The sequence below is a fragment of the Clarias gariepinus genome, chromosome 28, assembly GCF_024256425.1.
Source record: "Clarias gariepinus isolate MV-2021 ecotype Netherlands chromosome 28, CGAR_prim_01v2, whole genome shotgun sequence".
In the NCBI taxonomy this organism is placed as follows: Eukaryota; Metazoa; Chordata; class Actinopteri; order Siluriformes; family Clariidae; genus Clarias; species Clarias gariepinus.
This window is the reverse complement of record NC_071127.1, coordinates 11,389,038-11,408,575: the sequence shown is the minus strand read 5'-3', so window position 1 is coordinate 11,408,575 and position 19,538 is coordinate 11,389,038. Positions and strand designations below refer to the sequence as shown.

Sequence of the window (19,538 nt, the reverse complement as noted above, 5' to 3'; positions counted from 1 at the left end):
CTCCAACAGCCTTCCTTTCCCCAAAGACAAGTCCGAGTTACAGGATGGCAGAAAGGCGAAGGCGGACCTTCCGTAAGAAGATACGAGTTCGTGAAAGGCTCCAGTGAAAATTCGAAACGTAAAAAACAGGGAAGGGGAACAAACTCGGGCGAATTATAAATAGGGTTCCTGTCTGAGGTTCTGTAATATCATAGAAAAAAGAAGGAGACGCGTAATGCGTAAAAGTCTGAAAAGTAGGCAGCTGTGGAGCTGGGGGTGTTTGCGACATTTGCGTTTGTGAGGCTACATGTCAGCGTCACCATCGTAGGCCAGCGTCAGTGGCTTCAGTCTGTTGTTCATCTGTCTTCTCTGGGGCTTCTTTGGCTTTTTGCTGAGAAGAAAATATGAACATGCAGGGAGTTTAGAGATCAGGAAATTCTGCAGCATTAAATATTTCTAAATATATCTTTAGAGCCAAAGTCGAGTTGCTGCTTGGAATTTAAAAAAACTTAATAATAATTACAGTTCCTTCTACACTGATTAATATGTACTCATATAAACACAAGATCAGAACATCATTAACTATGCAAACAAATTCACATTTAGTTATTTCCTGTTGGACTTCATGCACATTCTTATCTATCGACTGCCATGATGTTAATAAAAAGCTGATCATCATGTGATGGATCTAATGTACAGCAGCTCTATAATACTTCTATAATACAGTACAGTAGATTTAAAAGTTTGCTTTTGTGACTCGTATATATACTGTATTATTCTGTGTATTATTCCTTTGAAAAACAGAAGAAAAAGGATAGGAAGGATGGTGAAGAATAGCTTTAAGATTTGTCCAGTAGAGGACGATGTCGACCAAATTACAGCAACAAACGCTGCATCAGACATACACAACGATACTGTTTTACAGCTTGATTTTTAATTTGTTTGACTTGATGTCCAAACCTTTTGTTAGCTTAATCTTTTTAGATTTATTATACAGCAAACTCTACAGTACAATATTGCGGTAAAGAGTTAAAGGAAAAGTCATAACTGCTTTGATCTTATTGAACTTTGAACTTTTTATATCTTCAAAACACTTTATTGTTTAGAAATGGTTGAGTTCCTCTTTGTTTTTTTAGATAAGGCCTTGCCGAGGAATATTATTATCTATTATTAAGTATTATTATAGTATTTAGTATTATTAACTACAGTTATTCAACTTCCTTTTAAATGAAATGTTTTACACCACAATAACTGGAATTCTAGTTTCTGATCACGATATTGTCAAAAAGTATAATTCATTCATTCATTTAGTTTGTATAGCAGTAGCAGAAGTGCCACAGCAGTTAGACTGAACTTTCTAGATTTATAATTAAAGTAAGCAGGGCGTGTATCAGAGATACAATGTAAACAGTTTTACGTAATGTGGTGATTTTTTTTTAACATAAGTGATGAGAACAAATACAAGTTAAACCAGGACTTTTGATTATGAAGTTAAATAGAACACAGTTATGAGAGTAAAACCTTCCTTTATTTCTCTATATAATCCACTGCGACATTAATGATTTTATCCTAGTGTTTCATTAGTTCTTGGATACCATCAATTTAAAATGTTTTCTCAGTAAACCAGAGCCATGATTTGTCTGCTTGCTTCATCTCTAAAACGCTGGCCTCCCAGGAACACCTTTAATGGCCTGAGCATGTGGAAATGGCTTAAAGTGAGATCAGGACAGTACAGGAAATGTGGCAATAACTCCCAGCTGAGTTCCTATAATGTGCATGTTGTGTTTATGAAAGATTGCATGTACAAATCATACAAATGGATCCACAAGTTTTTAAGAACGTCAAGGATCAGGCGTTCCACTTGTTGAATGTTCACTGGAACGACTGCAGTGGGCTCTGAGACACCTCGGCTGGGGGTTATGAATGTACAGCTTTCTTTAACATGTTTGCACCGTTCAAATATTTTACTGTGTCTTATCATTGTACCGCACTTGAAGTCTTCTGCCAATGATTTTACACCTCCATTTACAAGTAATTAAATGTAATTATCAAGCCTTAATGCATTTTGTTTTTCTTAAATTAATATATTGTAATATTTGATGTTGCACATGATAGTAAGATGAATAAAACACATAAGGAACAAGGAATTAAAACTCCAAGTGAAGTCATATCAAACCCTATCAATGATTATTTTCCTGTAACAGCACATCAGGTTGTGTTATAACATATGTCTTTTTAACTTGCACTTGCTCTTAATGTTAAAAAATCCATTTAATCACTTGTTTTTCTGTGCTGTAGGCGTGTACTTATTTGACCTAGATGAAATTTAGAGGAGTGTGTGATTAGCATGAGAAACATAATAATAAATATGAAAAACAGTACACAGTCATATGATTACATTACATGTCACTGATTGTACTATAGTATCTTTTTTCCTTATGTTTCCTTCTTAACACGTAATAGAATAGTTTTTTTTTATTTAGGCTGTAAATTATAAAATTGACATTTAAATTATTTTATTTTTTTAGCATAAGGTGTGCACACTGTCCCGCCACAAAAGTTAATTATTCTTACCAGGCTAAGTAAGACATGGAGACAATGAAGACCAGCAGTACAAAAGCTCCAGCAGCCACACCATACACCCAGGTCTTCAGTGTGCCATCTGTAAAGAATAATCAACACAGACACATCAACACCAGCTGCTTCACAACCTAATTATTAAAACCTGCCTGTCGGCATCGGATGCTACCTGCTGAAATCAACTGATCATACATCTGGCTTTTCATATATTTATACAACACCCTGCTGCAAACATGGATGACATAACAAGAGCTAAAATTAATTACAGGATCCTTGGTTCTTATCAAGGTTTCTTCCCCAGGAGAGTCTCTAAATTTTTTCCTTTTTACCCGCATTCTGGTTACATCAGAGCTTTCTGTTCAAGGCTACCGTGTCCTTAGTCACTGCTGTGCAGATGTAAACATGTTAAATCCGTTCATTTGTAACTCCGGTGTGAGCAAAAGTGCCTGCCCCACTTGTGATTTGGTTGAAAGAAGGGCGGCGTGCAGTGATGCAGTGATGTATCTGGTCCCAAAACAACTCCCAGAAGAGCATAAACAGAAGCGTTTGGATATCTGCAAACCAAATTTAGACCGATACTCTAAGGAAGATAAAAGTTTCTTAAAGAGAATCATTACAGGAGACGAGACGCGGATTCATCAATACGAGTCTGAGAGTAAACAGCAGAGTATGGAACGGAAGCATCCTCAATTACCGACCAAGAAAAAGGTTCAAATGTCAACCATCAACTGGAAAGTTGATGCTCACTATTTTCCCCCCTGGAATTCTCAAGGGCCAAAAGTATTGGAACATAATCAGGAAAAAGGTTCAACAATCAACAGTGCTTGTTACAGTGAGATGGTTATTGAAGAGCTGAAGCCTAAACTTCAGATTGAACACAGAGGACTGATATCCAAGGGTGTTGTGATCTTGCATGATGATGCACACCTCTGCTCACACTGTCAAAACTTTATAAAACTTTTTATTAAGGTTTTAAGGTGTTAAAGCATCCTTCCTAGCTCTACTAGGATGCAGATTCACTTCTGATGAAGAAGTGAAGATAGCAGCGTATTCAAGGCTCAGCCTAAAACATTTTTTAATGAGGGAATATGAAATCTTGTTGACGATCATAATCTTGTTGAAGATTATGTTTGAAAGAAACTATTTAGAAATTCACAGAATGTATACTGATTTTTTCATTAGTAATCATTATAAAGCTGCACGTAAATAATGATCTAGGACAATGATCATTCATGCTGAAATAGCAAACAAAGCAGAAGCATGAAGCTTCGCCCAAAGCCCACCTGGTCCGAATGGCTGTAGGTACCAGGTACGTCCAGAGCGCCCGGGGAGGTTGGTACTGGCCTGCGTGGGGCTCATGGCCCTGATGGTCTTTACATCTGTTTTGCTGTCTCCTCCAGTGGGAATTTCTAGTACGGGGATTAAGGTACACTGGTCCAACACGCCATCTGATGTCATCACTTCGGTGTAGCCCTCCTCGCACCCGCACACTCCAGCCTGCAGGGGGCAGAAAGACACCACTGACACACTGAACCACAAACCACTGTATTTTTAATCATGTTTTATTTAAGTAGAGATTATTAATGACGAATAGGGGATTTAATTTAATAGGGAGAAATAAATAAAAATAAAGATTGTACAAGTGTACAATCTTTTCCACATTCCAAAAATGATATTTGACTTTTTTGTTATGACAATAAGTAGACCACTAGCACTAGTTTTATGATAATGTTCAAACCATATCATTCTGTCAAACTGCTGCTAAGCTTCATGTATTTCCTCTCACACAGCAATTAGGACACAGTTGCATATGCTATTAATTAAAAAGGATGACATCATACATTTTAAACAAGTTGAGTGGATATCAATACAAAACAAGTTGCATCCTGTTGTCACTTATGGGTCACATGACCTTTATAGTACTTAATTTGGGAAATGCAGAACCGATCGTATTTGGTCAGTCTTTCTGTAAGTTTTTTTCTTATGCAACTCATCATCTCACTTTGTCACTGAGAAGTGATAGCACTGAGGATTTCAGCAGACTATGTTGATATTCCTTCATAAATCTGGGGGGTGGGGGGGAATTGAGTCATTTTGCCAGTGCTGTAGAATGTTAGACACGTGTAAGTGTAAGTTTGGCAGTGTGAGTGGGTGTTCGGATGAAATAAATCCTCGCATGTGTTTTCCAGCTGATATGTACGAGTCTGCTTGTGCAGCACTCCTCTGTGTCTAAATGCTTATGTGCTTATGTGTGTTTGTGTGTGTTTGCGCCCGTTTTCAGAAAGGCATTCCACAAAATCCCCACTGATTTCCAATGTGTATTCTCCTCACTGTGCTTGGTGTTTCCTATTCCCTCAGCAATCTCAGGAGGATAATCACTTCCACTGCAAATACAGTGCTCAGACCAGCGCACACACACACACACACACACACACACACACACATGACAGAACAAACTAGAGTCTCCAGACAAAATGAGCATAGGACTACAAGCTGGTCCATGCCCAGAGAGGAAATCAGTAATGCCTAGCAGGGGGTGTTTAACATATTAATTCTGTTTCTAATCAGCTATATAGACCCGGTGTACTGATAACATGATAGCAATACACACCAGGCATATGCTGTAAATTGCATGCATGCATGATGTTCAAACACATTACATACTAAATGCAGCATGAAGCAACTGGCTTTTTTTAAAATGACTCACACCCACAGATCCAGCTCAATAAAAAAAAAAAAAAAAAAAAAAAATGAATGCATGATAACAGCATTACATCAGTGTCTATGAACATGAACAAGAAGATGAATATACAGTAAAGCTTGCTACTTCGATTTAAACATGTAAAAACAAAAATTAAACAAGACATGGTGTGTAACTAAAGGAAAATAAGCAGTGTGATACTGATAATAATTTCCCAGTTAATAGCATAATCACTTATCACTCATCATCATCTATACCACTTTATTCTGCAAACAGGGACACGGGGGCCCAGGAGACTTAGGGCACGAGGCAGGGTATACCCTGGACAGGGTGGCAATCCATCGCAGGGCACACACACATACACACCCATTTACACACTATGGGCAATTTTGGGAACATCAATTAACCTAACCTCCATGTCTTTGGAATGTGGGAGGAAACCGGAGTACCCGGAGGAAACCCACCAAGCACGGGGAGAACATGCAAACTCCATGCACACAGAGACGGGAATTGAGCCTGGCCGGAAACCGAACCCGGACCCTGGAGGTGCAAGGCGACAGTGCTAACCACTACACCACCGTGCCGCCTATATGTAACTTATTTACAGTTAAATATCAATGTTCTGGTACAAAAAATTTATATGAATAAAAAAAAAACTTTATACCATGTTTCACACCAACATACTGTACAAGATTGAGTCAAAACTTATCCACATGCTGCCATTAGTCTTATCAGAGTATTCCGTTCCAGGCTTCTGTCCCCCAGTCACTCCAATGCAGATGTGAATGTGTTACAACAGTTCATATGGAACTGCAGTGTGAGCAAAAATGGATGATCCACTTGTGACTTGCACAAAAGAAGAAGCGTGCAGTGATTTGTTTTGTTGTGGTCTGAGAGTGTACCTGGTGCTGTTATTTATCAAAAACTTTGTGCCCATTATGGAGAAAGTGTTTTGTCGCAAAAAAAAATGTGCATCAATAAATAGATAGAGAAGTTAAGGGAAGGTTGCGCCTTTCTGCCCACATTGTCAATACTCTGCAAAACCTTTGTGTTGACTTGCTACGTCATCCTCCCTATAGTCCTGATCTTGATCTGTTGGACTTTCAGCTGTTTGGTCCCCTGAAAGCAGCCCTACAAGGACAAAGATTCAGTGCTAATGAAGTAGTGTAGACCGCGGTGCTTTCATGGCTCGCAGCTCAGCCTAAAACGTTTTTTAATGAGGGAATGCGAAAGCTTGTTGGTAGATTTAAGCCAACGTCTTGCTTTTTTTGAGTTTATATTGAAATATTTATATTGAGTGCAGATAATTTTTGACTAACCCTTGTATTTTTTAGTTATTGCTTAACAATGCTATTTGGTTACGATATGTATATAGCAAATCATTTTATCTTCCTTTTTTTTTAAACATATTAATCTTTGCCCATTCATGCATAACAATCACAACATTTGATTAGACTTACGGACTTATGAGGTTTTTTTCCTGCAAACACAATCTGAATTTAAAGTTGGATGGGAATGCAGATATTTTTTGCTATAGTGAATTAATTAACATTAAAATTGTCTATTATATATAAATAAACTGGTGACAGTATCATGGGAACTTCCAAGGCTCTTCTATGCCCATGGGAACCAAAGGCCAGCTTATCCAGTCCAATCCCTATGAATTGCTATTGTAGCATAAATTGGTGAAAAAAACGTTAATGATATCTATGATGAAAAGGTATCAGAAAACTCATTGCATCACAGGTGCTGTGAATGGAGTTTAGCAGGCAAAGAGTTGTTGATCCACAGATCTGGTGGAGGAATAAACATCGTCGTAACCTCCCGGTGCGAGACACCACAGCACACCCCCAGAGGTCTTGTAGAATAATTGTGGGGAAACTTACACAATATTGGTTTTAATGCTTGTATTTTAATGTTATGGTTGATTGGTGTGTTATAATGTTTTGTGCAAAATTCTTTTTTTGTTTTTTTTGACTAGATAAGAAATGCCATGCATTGTATGGCATGTATTTATAGTTATGTTTAATAATGTGGAAACAAGTCAGTAGCTCATGGGGTTAACGCTCTGAGTTACTGATCAAAAGGTTGGAGGTTCAAATCCATAACCCTGTCTGCTCCAGGGAAGCCACATCATGGTTATCTGAAGATATCTGGGATATCTGAAGAAAGAATTTCACTGTATTGTAATGTAATATATATATAAATATATATATATATATATATATATATATATATATATTTTTTTTTTTAGTTCTTCTTCCTTTTTCTTAATAATATTTACATTATATATGCTATCAAAACCGACTTCATTACTAGGATCTTGAGCCCTGGAGCAATGCTTTTAACCCTCTCCTAACAAGCAGCAATATGTGAAGAAAAGAAAGTCACTGTGCTGTAATGTATATGTTCCAGATAAGGGTATGATGTCATCATGATACCAACAAACAGACAAGCTCTGCCTTTTAAAGAGCTTTGCTTGGAAAAACAAACATCTCCTCACAAAAAGTTTTGTTTGCATGGTGTTATTACTATAAAAATGTAAAATCCTAACCTATCAGACACATAGGGCATTAAGATCAAAGCAGCAGCTGTTACAGCAAATTAATCCACAACTTTTGACCCATCAGAATTAAGCATTCAGCAGTGCAGTAGTATAGATGCATCATTTAAAAAGTCTAATTTATTTAAAATAAAAAAACGCTTTAGAGCTTTTTGAGATGTTTATCCAGAGGACTTTGGGGGGGAATAAACACACCCTTAAAGATGCAAACACCTACACACACTGAGAACAAAAATAGCAACAGGAACAGTTTTATGAAATGTAATTTATTTTTTCATATGTTGCACCTCGATGATTGTATTTTCAGGGTTTATGTTCATGTAGTGGAAATAAATGCGCACACACACAAACACTAACCTCAGTGCAGTATGAGCGGTGTTTGTCACAGGCTGGGTCACATGACCTGTCAGACACGGGCTTGCTTGTCGCCAGGCATCCTCCTACAGGGTGAGCGGTCATAGTTTAATATTGTATACAAAGCTGAGAAAGAACACACAGATGCGCTCTCTCTCTCTCTCTCTCACACACACACACACACACACACACACACACACACACACACACACACACAGATTTTGAGACTGCTCCTTAATGGAATAGTTTCTTATGTTTGGTTAAGCCTCTCTTTCTCTCTCTCTCTCTCTCTCTCTCTTTCTTTCTCTCTCTCTCTCTTTCTTTCTCATTAGGCCTCTCTTCATCCCTCTTTCCTCCTCTAACTAGACTGTTTTAAGAAATTAGCCCTCTTGCTTAAGCATTGCCTCATATTAACTGCAAGGTTCAGACCTCTAGGCCGCGTACATACATTACCATTAATTCATCACTTGGCTGACTGCATGAATATAGACGCCGGCGGATTCAAATTAAAAGAAGCTGAGCTCCTGCACTCAGTCCCAGGTGAGCAGCGGCTTCTAAACACAAGAACTGCAGGCAATTAAAAAGCATTCTCACACCAGGATGCTGAGAAATCACTCCACAGTCGAGAAGAAAATAAGAGCAATATGCACTCCTTTCCCTTTCGATATATATATATATATATATATATATATATATATATATATATATATATATATATATATATATATATATATATATATATATATAAAACCAATAGAAAAGGGAATTAATTGTAATGGACATTTACAGGGCATTGTAGAGTCTCTCTCTCTCTCTCTCTCTCTCTGTGTGTGTAACAAAAGTGGGAAAACAGAAGCTTATCCAGTGCTTGGATCTTCTCCATAACAAGCGCTGGGTTTCATCCAAGATTGGAAGTGTGAACAGCAGCCGCAGCCAATTCAGTAACCATTTACACCTGAAATGTCCTAAGAGAGCTCTCTCTCTCTCTCTCTCTCTCTCTCTCTCTCTCTCTCTCTCTTCTACATTCCCTGTGATGCGTTTTATTGCCGAAGCATTTAGGAATGAGGCATTTGTGGCCTCTGCAGGACAAATAAATAAATAAACCAGGGATTTGTAAAACAAGAGTTCAATCTATTACAAGATGTTTAATGAATATTTATAACGCCTTGCATTTTAGGACAAAACATGAAATATACTGTACTCTCTCTCTCTCTCTCTGTGTGTGTAGCAGGGAGTGGATGAAGGTGCAATCATCTGCCCAATGTTTGGTCATGTGGTACGGTATATATGAATATAATGTACATATACTGTAAGCTTGAAATTGTATTTTTTTCCTAATTTTTTTGAAGAAGCACAAAATCTAAAATGTAATTCTACGTCAAATTGGGTCTGTTTTATGATAAATTAACACATAATTGTTATTCATTTTTTTAAATTAAAAAAATATTTACAAGAAATTAACAAATAAAAAAATTCAATAAGCAATTGGTTAAAACAATACGTGTGTATGGTTAAGTGTCCTTTATTGCTTGTATCTGAAACAATTTCTTCTTTTTATTATTATTATTATTATTATTATTATTATTATTATTATTATTATTATAGTTGTTGTTGTTGTTGTTGTTGTCGTTGTCGGTGGTGGTGGTGATGTTGGTGGTGGCAATTTTTATACATGGACACACACTTTACCATACACCCCAAGGAGTGTGATATGAGGTGGAATTAAATGTGCGTGTCTTGGATTACAAGCTTAAAGCTCATACAGAGACAGTGAGAAAGTAATTACGCTCTCTATTCCCCTCCAACAGTTTTGTGACAGCTCCTAATGCCAACTCACAGTATATTACAACTTTGTCCAGCCTAAACCCACTCACACAGTGAGAAATGTATTCCAGCCTACACCATAAAACCCATTTCTTGTAACAATACCCATGAATATGATTCTGGCTGGTGAATATTCTACATAATTCCTAAAACTGCATTCTTGTTTTGCTTAATAAACTTAAATGAAATGTAGTAATATTTGATTTACTATACAATGAAAAGCCTGTTATTCAGTGATATAAAGTGTGTGTGGGTGTGCGTGTGTGGGTGTGTGTGTGGGACATGGCAGGGACTCACTCACCTGTGACATTTAAGCCGTCCGAGCGCTGACACCACACTGCGCGAGAAGAAGAACGCCATGGACCGGTCATCCATTTATAATCATAACAGCGCCCATCTGCCAGAGGAACAAGAGTGATTAATGGATGTAATACATTTACCATGAACATCACCGTAGGATAGGAGTCCGGAATGACCCTATTGCAGTGCATCAGGATAAGAAAGGAAGGCGATACACCCATCATGCATAGAGCACGCTGTACAAGCCTCTGGAGAGTGTTATGATCTGGGGTTGCTTCAGCTGGTCAGGTCTAGTTCCAGCAACATTATTTGGCAATAAAATGAAGTCAGCGGTACATCTGAATGTACTGAATCATTGGAGTGGATTTTTTCTTCCCCTAATAATCTTACATTATGAAAGAGTGGTTCTGGAAGCATGAGGAATCATTTTCATCTTTGACTTGACCACCACATTGAACCACCATAATCAAAGCTAAAGGTGATTAATAAGATACAGTATTAGAGCGTGCAACAATTTTGACCAGGGAGTGTATTATAGGCCTATGTGTAGCATGTTTTTAAGAGTGACTTTGTTCTGAACGCTGTTGCGTCACCTGTGCATGGTTGGCTCTCCCATTCTTGCTCTGGACACTGTTCAAGGTTCTCCGGTTCTTCAGCGAGCGCAGCTCGAGATCGCACTTGAACCGAACCAAGGCCAAGATCGCCGCCACCCACGCAGCTCTGCTGACACGAACTCCACGTTGTCCAGTCTGTCAGATAACACTCACCTACAGTACCAAACACATATTTCATAATTACTGTATGTCTTTTAAAGTGCTCTAGATCAAATTATATATCAATGTGTTTTTAGTAAAAATGTAAAGCACCTTGACCTGAGTTATGTTTCCTATGCTCTTAATTTTATCTTTCACTCATTCGGAGTTTCTTAGAGACTTTGGTTACAATTTTCACAAACAGTATGCTTCAACTAATTGTAGAATTCCACACAATACAATATGATCCTTATGGCAAAAGTTTAACATGTGACAGTTCCCCTGTATTCCTAATACAAAATAACATGACCTGAAAGACCTCAATTTATATGTGTCTAACATAATAATGCATTTACAGTATATAATCAATAATAATCGATTTCTACACTATTTATTGCCAATTCATTTCTATCATTTTCTTTTCTGAAAATAATGGACTGACCCAAACCAGCCAGTCATAACTTTGCTATAATTTTAACCTTTATCATGACAATAATTAATAATAGCCTGGATAATATGAAAAAAAAGACTTGATGTCTCTCAGATTCATGGAGAAACATCTTCAAGGTCTTTTGTATGTCCCTTACCGCTAGCACACAATTTTACGGGCTATATTCAGAGCACACATACTTTTTTTTTCTACTCCCCATTCAGATGATTTAAATGACCTTTAGGTTGTCCACAAGTTTAATTTCTCTTGAGAGTTTTTCAATATTATCTAGAGCAGGGATCTTCAACTCCAATCCTGGAGGAACAGTGTCCAATGCAGTTCGGTGATTCTTCTGCTCAAACACAGCTGATTCAACTATACTGTTAACGACAAGGTTTGGTGCGTGCGTTTAGGTGTTGACGAATCATAAACTTCATTGGATACTGATCTTCCAGGTTTAAAGATGAAGATCTCTGATCTAGATCATATGGACTTGCTTTTAGCTTCAATCTTCTTCTTCTTTGTCTTTCGGCTGTTCCCTTTCAGGGGTCGCCACAGCGAATCATTTGCCTCCATCTAACCCTATCCTCTGCATCCTCTTCTCTCACACCAACTAACTTCATGTCCTCTCTCACTGCATCCATAAATCGCCTCTTTGGTCTTCCTCTAGACCTCCTGCCTGGCAGTTCCAACCTCAGCATCCTTCTACCGATATAACTTTTAGCTTTTTGGCTTTTAGCTTCAATAATAATAATAATAATAATAAATAATAATAAAAAGCAGAAACTGCTTCTTGGTCTAGTCCAGAATATACAGCTTAAGATCAGGATCATGGTATACAACTTCGTCAAATGATTTTCTCAAATCCGAATCTAATGCAATGCATTATTTTTAATGCAAAAGCAGGCTGCTTCAACTTTTAGACCAAAATTTAACATGGTCTAATTGGTTCAGTCTGAGAAAAGTAAGTAACTTCTAAAAGATTTTCTTGCAGCAACGTCTCTATACATAATTGTTTTACCAGACTCTCTGACTCTCACTACAGTATGTTACGCAGATTATCTCTGGTGTCCATCACACAGTAGATTTAAGCGATTAAATAAATCAACCATTTAGTAAAGGCTCATAAGAGAATTGTTTTTGTTTTCTGACTCCTGGATAATGAAGCTTAAAGCTTGAAGCTTGACAGTTGAAATCAGTTAAGACTGTGAATAGACGCTAGATTGGAAATGGTACTACACTAGTTCTTGTATTGCATTATGTTTGATTAAAAAAAAAACTGAGATTGTATATTGTTTTTGAAAAAAATGCACATTAATGGGCATTTGCGTGCATTTCACAAGTAATGATGAAAATCCATTCAAAGGAGACTACAAATTGTGCTTTGTGAAATTATCAAGTGTATGGAGCAGTGAATTGAGCATGCAGATAAACTGTAGGCTGTAAGCAAGTCCTAGGCACCATTGGATTGGGCACATTATTGTGTATAGGGTTGCCAGGTCTCATAAACATTTCTAAGCCAACTCTATCTTTAAAATACACACAAAGACAAAGCCTTAAAAATCATGAAATAAAAATGTTTTTTTTTTTTTTAGTCTTTGCAGAGTAATCATGTTCACTGTACTGCAAATGCATTTTTTGGTTTAACCTTGCAATAGTGCTTTATCTCACCATCCTTGGAGTGAATTTTATAATGGAAATTGTATTATTGATGCTCTGTCTACCTTTAAGATATTTTCCCAACCAACCAACCAAACACCATCTATGAACTTCTTTTTTCCATGTGCAATATCGTTTGCAACTAGGGTGTTTAAAAAGTTAAACCCTGGCAACCCTTTACTGTACACAGCAAATTGTAAAAGTACCACTTCTTGTATTGTGTCAGCATCAGATCACACATTCCTTTATGAATGAGTCATATACTGTAAGATAGATAAAGTGACACCAGTAACCATACAAATTAAGGATCAGCTTTAACATACAGTTCATATTAAAGTCACTGTGAAAGTATCACATAGCTCTATTTCTATTCATGTCATGCTGCTTGAATATCAAAATGTATTTCCACCTGCGTACGGTACCAGATTTCATCATGCAGATGGAATATGGAATTAGGATGTGTTCATTAGAATAAACTAGGTCAGGCTGTCCTGCTCTAATGAATGGCCCTGAATATTAATTCATTATCAAGCAGACTTCCCAAAACCCCATAATCCAATTAGAATATGTCAGGAATATGAAAGCGCCGTGATGATGATGTTTACATCATATCATGTATACAACATGCGTAGAATGTATCTCTGTGTTTGTTCATGTGCGTAATATTGCCAGGTACTTAGGATTCAGACAGTAAGTGGAGCATGAAATGGGATTTCCCTTCTGATTTTCAGGGGGCAAACAGTCAATTGCTCCCTTTCAATGGCGTGTATGTCAGGCGAATGTCTTCGAGAAGCCAGCAAGAGAATCAGGGGTCGCGAAGTCTACGGATGAAATCCACCGAGGGAACTGGGAAGCTAGATAACAAATAAATCCGACAGCGTGTTGTGCAGAGACGTCATGTTTCCATCTAATTGGCAACAACCCATTAATATTCACTTTCTTCCTTTGTCTCTGGCACAGACACACACACAAACGTTCATGAATTATTACGGTTACGTTCTGGGCAAAAAAATGAATAAATAAAAAAATGCCACAGCTCTGTTTCAGCTGCACAGAACATGTCAAAACACTGAGCTAAATGTGTCAATCACACTTTCTGACTGTGCCTAAAGACTGCAGCAAAATGAACACATACAGTACTGTACAGTATGAACTGGATTAGTTTATTTGCTTCATGGAGAGTCTGATCCTAAACTCAGGCTAATGTCTTTGCAGCATTTCAAATGTCTTCTCAAAATACATGCTGGTATGTGGATTAGGTATGCTGAATTTCACACAGGATCGCATAATTTTGTGTGTGTGTGCTTATGCATGGTATTCTGTGATAAACTAATGAAGCAGCATCTCATCTATATTTCTGTATCATTCTGAATGTGACTAAGAAATATGCTAGATAAACAGCAATAACGTAATGTAATATAATATATATGGTAATAACAGATAATAATAATAATGCATGAGATAAATAAGATAAAAGTGCTTCTGTGGCTGTGGAAGAAAAAAATAATAATAATAATATACATATTTATTTTTTCAAGTTTTACCTGTGTGTGTGTGTGTATATATATATATATATATATATATATATATATATATATATATATATATACACACACTACCGTTCAAAAGGTTTGGGGTCACTTTCTAACTCCATGATGGTTCCTGAATTTTATTTCTTGTAAAGAAATGCTGAAGGCATCCAAAAAATGCGATAATCTCACATTGCCAAACGCACCAAAACCTGGTTCAATGACCATGGGATTACTGTGCTTGATTGGCCAGCAAACACCCTTTACCTGAACCCCATAGAGAATCTATTGCACATTGCCAAGCAAAAGATGAGAGACATTAGACATTAGAACAATGCAGAAGAGCTGAAGGTTGCTATTGAAGCATCCTGGTTTTCCATAACACCTCAGTGCCACAGGCTGATAGCTTCCATGCCACGCTGCATTAAGACAGTAATTGCTGCAAAAGGGGCCCAAACCAAGTACTGTACTGAGCACATATGCACACTTATACTTTTCAGAGGTCCGATATGTTCTATGTACAATCCTTGTTTTATTAAATGCATGTAATATTAAATTTTATGAGATTGTGGATTTGGGGTTTTCATAAGCTGTAAGCCATAATCATCTCATCATCTCAATTATATATTTATAATCTGTTTCACCTACACCCTCAAAAGTATGATTATCTTGCCAGTTTATTAGACGCAGAGTCACTTGTGGGTGTTCCACCAAATTAAGGTTTACACTGACTTTGTTACATGATTAAAAATAGAATTTGCTTAAAAACTGCATATTTGCAGCAGAACAAAAACCCCTTACTAGATTCAACACAAAACCCCACCAATAAGATGCTAAAAAGATAAAACTGAGTTTGGTGGCACGTCCACCAGAGACCCCGGGATCCATATTGCTCCAAATAAATCACACTGCTTTGGGGCTGGGTGATCAGGATGATGGCAGGATTGTCCAGGGAAATCTACTTCACAGCGGAAACATTTAGTCACCGTCCCTCATAAATATGCTAAACTGGTAATAAGATGGACTGAGACGCTCAAAGAGTCTATGATGAGGCTTTATCTTTCAAGAATATTAGCGTTCCCTCATATGTGTGAGTAAATTACTAAGGGAATTAAGGTTTTATGTCTGTAATTACATTGCATTACAATTACCTACAGTACCTTAGCTAGCACATAGTGCTTATGTGGAGGCATGACAGCAGAAAAGACAAAAAAAAACAGCAATGAATCTTTTTGCACCTGAAATGTGCGTGAAGAAAATTACAAGGAGAAAAAAAAAGAGTTGTGCGGCTCATTACACCATAATCACAGATAATGTAGTGCAGTTATCTTGTAAGCACTCTGACTAGACATGCACTCACAAGCGAAACTGGATGATTTCTATCATGACTCTTGAGACCTGACTGACCTCATATAAGAACATCACATTTACACTGTGTGTAAAATCCTCATATGAGTACTGTTGGGTATTGTTCTTTTGCCAAACTGCTTCCTTTTGGAAGACATCACTGTATGTTCTCAGGAGGTTATCAGGAGAAATTATACATTTTATCCAGAGTCCAGGTCTCAGAAGGATGTTGGTTCATATCCTTAAACATTTCTTTCAATTAAAATGCATTTTTAAATTAATGAAATTCCTAGAGAGAGAGAGAGACAGACTAAAGGTGCGGGAGTGTTTTACCTGGGCATGGCATGGTGCAAGCCTCCTCCAAAATGATCTGTTTGTCTCCATTCACGCTCTGCTCCAGGTCGCCACAAAGTTCCTCATCCACCAAACTTCCACCCTTATTTCCAGAGCTGTCAGACACGAAGCAGGACACGTTCCTGAACCGAAGGCCCTCCCCACATCGAGCACCCTGCATACACACATGTACACCACAACCGTCAGGTATAACTCACTTACTCATCGTCTACAACGCTTTATCCTGGTCATGGTGGCCTGGAGCCTATGCCAGGAGACTTGGGGCATAAACACAGATACACACACACACACATACTCATTCACACACTATGGGCAATTTGGGAACGCCAATTAACCTAATCCACACGTCTTTGGACTGTGGGAGGAAAGCGAAGCCAGGTACTGTATAACTCATTATCCAAATTTCAGTTACAGCACACTGCCTTTTCTTTTAATGAGAAGAACTAAAGCATCATAGCAATGCAGCATCTACAGTACCACCGGTGTTCTCAGACTGCAGCAAAGGTCCATTAACTTTCCACACACCCACTCAGATAAAAAAAAAAAAGATATATTAGGCTCTTTATTTAAATATGTCACACCTATTGGAGGGTTTTTAAATTTTGAACTTAACATCAGATTAAGGTTTGGGAGTTAAAATCGTATAAGGGCGGGTTGTGATTTCATCCTTTAACAAATATCTTCTAGCAATGCTTCACAGAGGCCACTTTTGGGTACGAAAATCCTAGTCGTCCAATAACCATACAACTCGGCTGTGCTGTTTTATTTATTTATTTGTTTGTTTGTTTGTTTGTTTGTTTGTTTGTTTGTTTGTTTGTTTTCTTCTAAGATTTTTTTTTTCTCATATCCGCTTATAAGGTGGAGCCAGGGCAGTGCATGATGATTTGAGCAGTGGAGAACAAAGGAGAGAGGTAATATTTCCTCTGAGTCTGCACTGTGACAGGGGCATGTGGCACCATTCAGTCCTCGCAAACAATAGAGGAGACAGAGAGAGAGAGAGAGAGAGAGAGAGAGAGAGAACAGCAAGCTGTGTCATCTCCCTGTTGCCTTTAATTACAACCCACAATGGGCTCAGCACTCTAGACACCTGACAAGCAGAGAAATGCAAAAGAGAAAGAACAAGGACTGAGCCAGGCAGGATCTAAACAAAATAATTAAGGAAAGCTTTTCTACAACAAGCAATTGAAAATAACGAAATCACGACCCCGAAATGCAATTTAGCCTGACCTCAACTTTACACGGAGACCAGGCACTGTATCTCCAGCTGTAGCAGGGTTTAACAGGACACGGCTTCCACTGCTCCAGCTGAGAGGGGCAAGGACGACCATCACCCTGAGATGCCTGGATCACAGTCCTCTGCCTCCATAACTTTCCTACAAAGAAAATAAGAAGAACTGTAACAAGCAAAAAAAAAAAAAAGTCCAGACAATAGACAAAACACAAAGAAATGTATATTAAATAAAAAATAAAAAAAGTGCATTGTCTTTGGGTATCATTTAAATGCAGCCATGTAACAAAACATTGGTTCAGACCATACTGCATGATCTGTGATATACTGTTATTTATGGGTTTACATCAACATGCTCGATCTTACATGATCTTTTCATTAAGGACAAGTCATTCACAGTATGCCACACATGTGCTCCAGATGCCACACATGATCTAAGGTTTAATCAACAGATTAAAAACATGGTGGTACTTACAGTAGGAAAAAAAAGCATATAGTCATTGATGATCATTACACTATATTATGGTTATGATTTATTAGTGAAGCTCTCTATTTACTGTTTTATCACATTGTAACTTCAATACGTTTCCTGCTATGAGAAAGTCTGCAGGACATAAGACTATGCACTTTATTCAGTTTTCAGTAAAATGCACAGTTTTTTTTTTTTTTATGAGAGAGAAAAATGAGTGATGATGATGTAAGCGATGGCAAGAACTAACGTGACTCATGAAAGTTTCACAACATTACAGTAAATGTAACCATACAGTATATAGTTACAAGTATAAAGCATTGCCTAATTAAAAGCATTTAAAACTGACAAGCAATTAAATTAAATAAACGCTCCTTGTCATGTTTTATACCTTATATAACGAGCTGACCTTTATTTATTACAAATATATACAGTATAATTCTGTCAAAGTCTTGAGCCACTTCTACAGTAAAGTGGGAATAAGTGGGAAATGTAACAGGCTGCAAAGTGCCAAAAGATTGTTTATATATATATATATCTTCTTCTTTGTCTTTCGGCTGTTTCCTTTCAGGGGTCGCCACAGCGAATCATTTGCCTCCATCTAACCCTATCCTCTGCATCCTTTTCTCTCACACCAACTAACTTCATGTCCTCTCTCATTACATCCATAAATCTCCTCTTTGGTCTTCCTCTAGACCTCCTGCCTGGCAGTTTCAACCTCAACATCCTTCTACCGATATATTCACCATCTCTCCTCTGAACATGTCCAAACCACCTCAATCTGGCCTCTCTGACTTTATCTCCAAAACATCTAACGTGGGTTGTCCCTCTGATAAACTCATTCTTGATCCTATCCATCCTTGTCACTCCCAAAGAGAACCTCAATATATATATATATATATATATATATATATATATATATATATATATATATATATATATATATATTCTCTGAAACTGCTCAGGTACAAGCACTGGACTTAAAATGAAAGACTTGCTAAAATGTCCTCCAGGAAGCTTGGAAAAAAGTTCATCAAGACTCTTGCAAACTCTATTTAAAGATTTACCATCCAGCATTTGTAGTCATTATGGAAAAAAAAGCCCTTTACTGTAACAGACATAGTTCATATTACACTCTCATGCTATAACTTGATACCAAACCCTACAATAATGTGTGTCTTGAACCAGACTAATATGGCACTCTCTTACACATAACTCACTCAGTGGAGCCATTTCCCAGCCTAATTTGAGTGCCTGGAACGGCTTTGATTAGGCATCATTACTGTTTTGCAATTTGACTGGAACAGAAGGGGGGAGAGGGGAAGGAGGACATGAGCATCATTTCTTATGCCAAATGCATCCCACTGGTTAAGAGTGGCACCCATGGGACACTTGCAATTAAGCACCAGGGATTTGTTGATGTCTTGGGGGAATCTACTTGATTTTCTTGCCTATTAGAGCGATATCTA

At 37.6% G+C, this 19,538-nt stretch overlaps 1 protein-coding gene across 1 annotated transcript in view; it reads right to left on the bottom strand.

The window, feature by feature from the left end:
• Positions 1-282: 282 nt before the first annotated feature.
• Positions 283-19,538, bottom strand: part of thsd7aa (thrombospondin, type I, domain containing 7Aa) — a 100,175-nt gene continuing 80,919 nt past the window's right edge. Inside the window, exons 21-28 of the mRNA XM_053490479.1 lie at positions 17,600-17,745; positions 16,352-16,526; positions 10,895-11,068; positions 10,303-10,398; positions 8,181-8,263; positions 3,843-4,056; positions 2,554-2,641; positions 283-370 (exon numbers count right to left, since the gene is read on the bottom strand). Coding sequence (XP_053346454.1) covers positions 283-370; positions 2,554-2,641; positions 3,843-4,056; positions 8,181-8,263; positions 10,303-10,398; positions 10,895-11,068; positions 16,352-16,526; positions 17,600-17,745 — 1,064 coding nt within the window. The remainder of the gene's footprint in view (positions 371-2,553; positions 2,642-3,842; positions 4,057-8,180; positions 8,264-10,302; positions 10,399-10,894; positions 11,069-16,351; positions 16,527-17,599; positions 17,746-19,538) is intronic.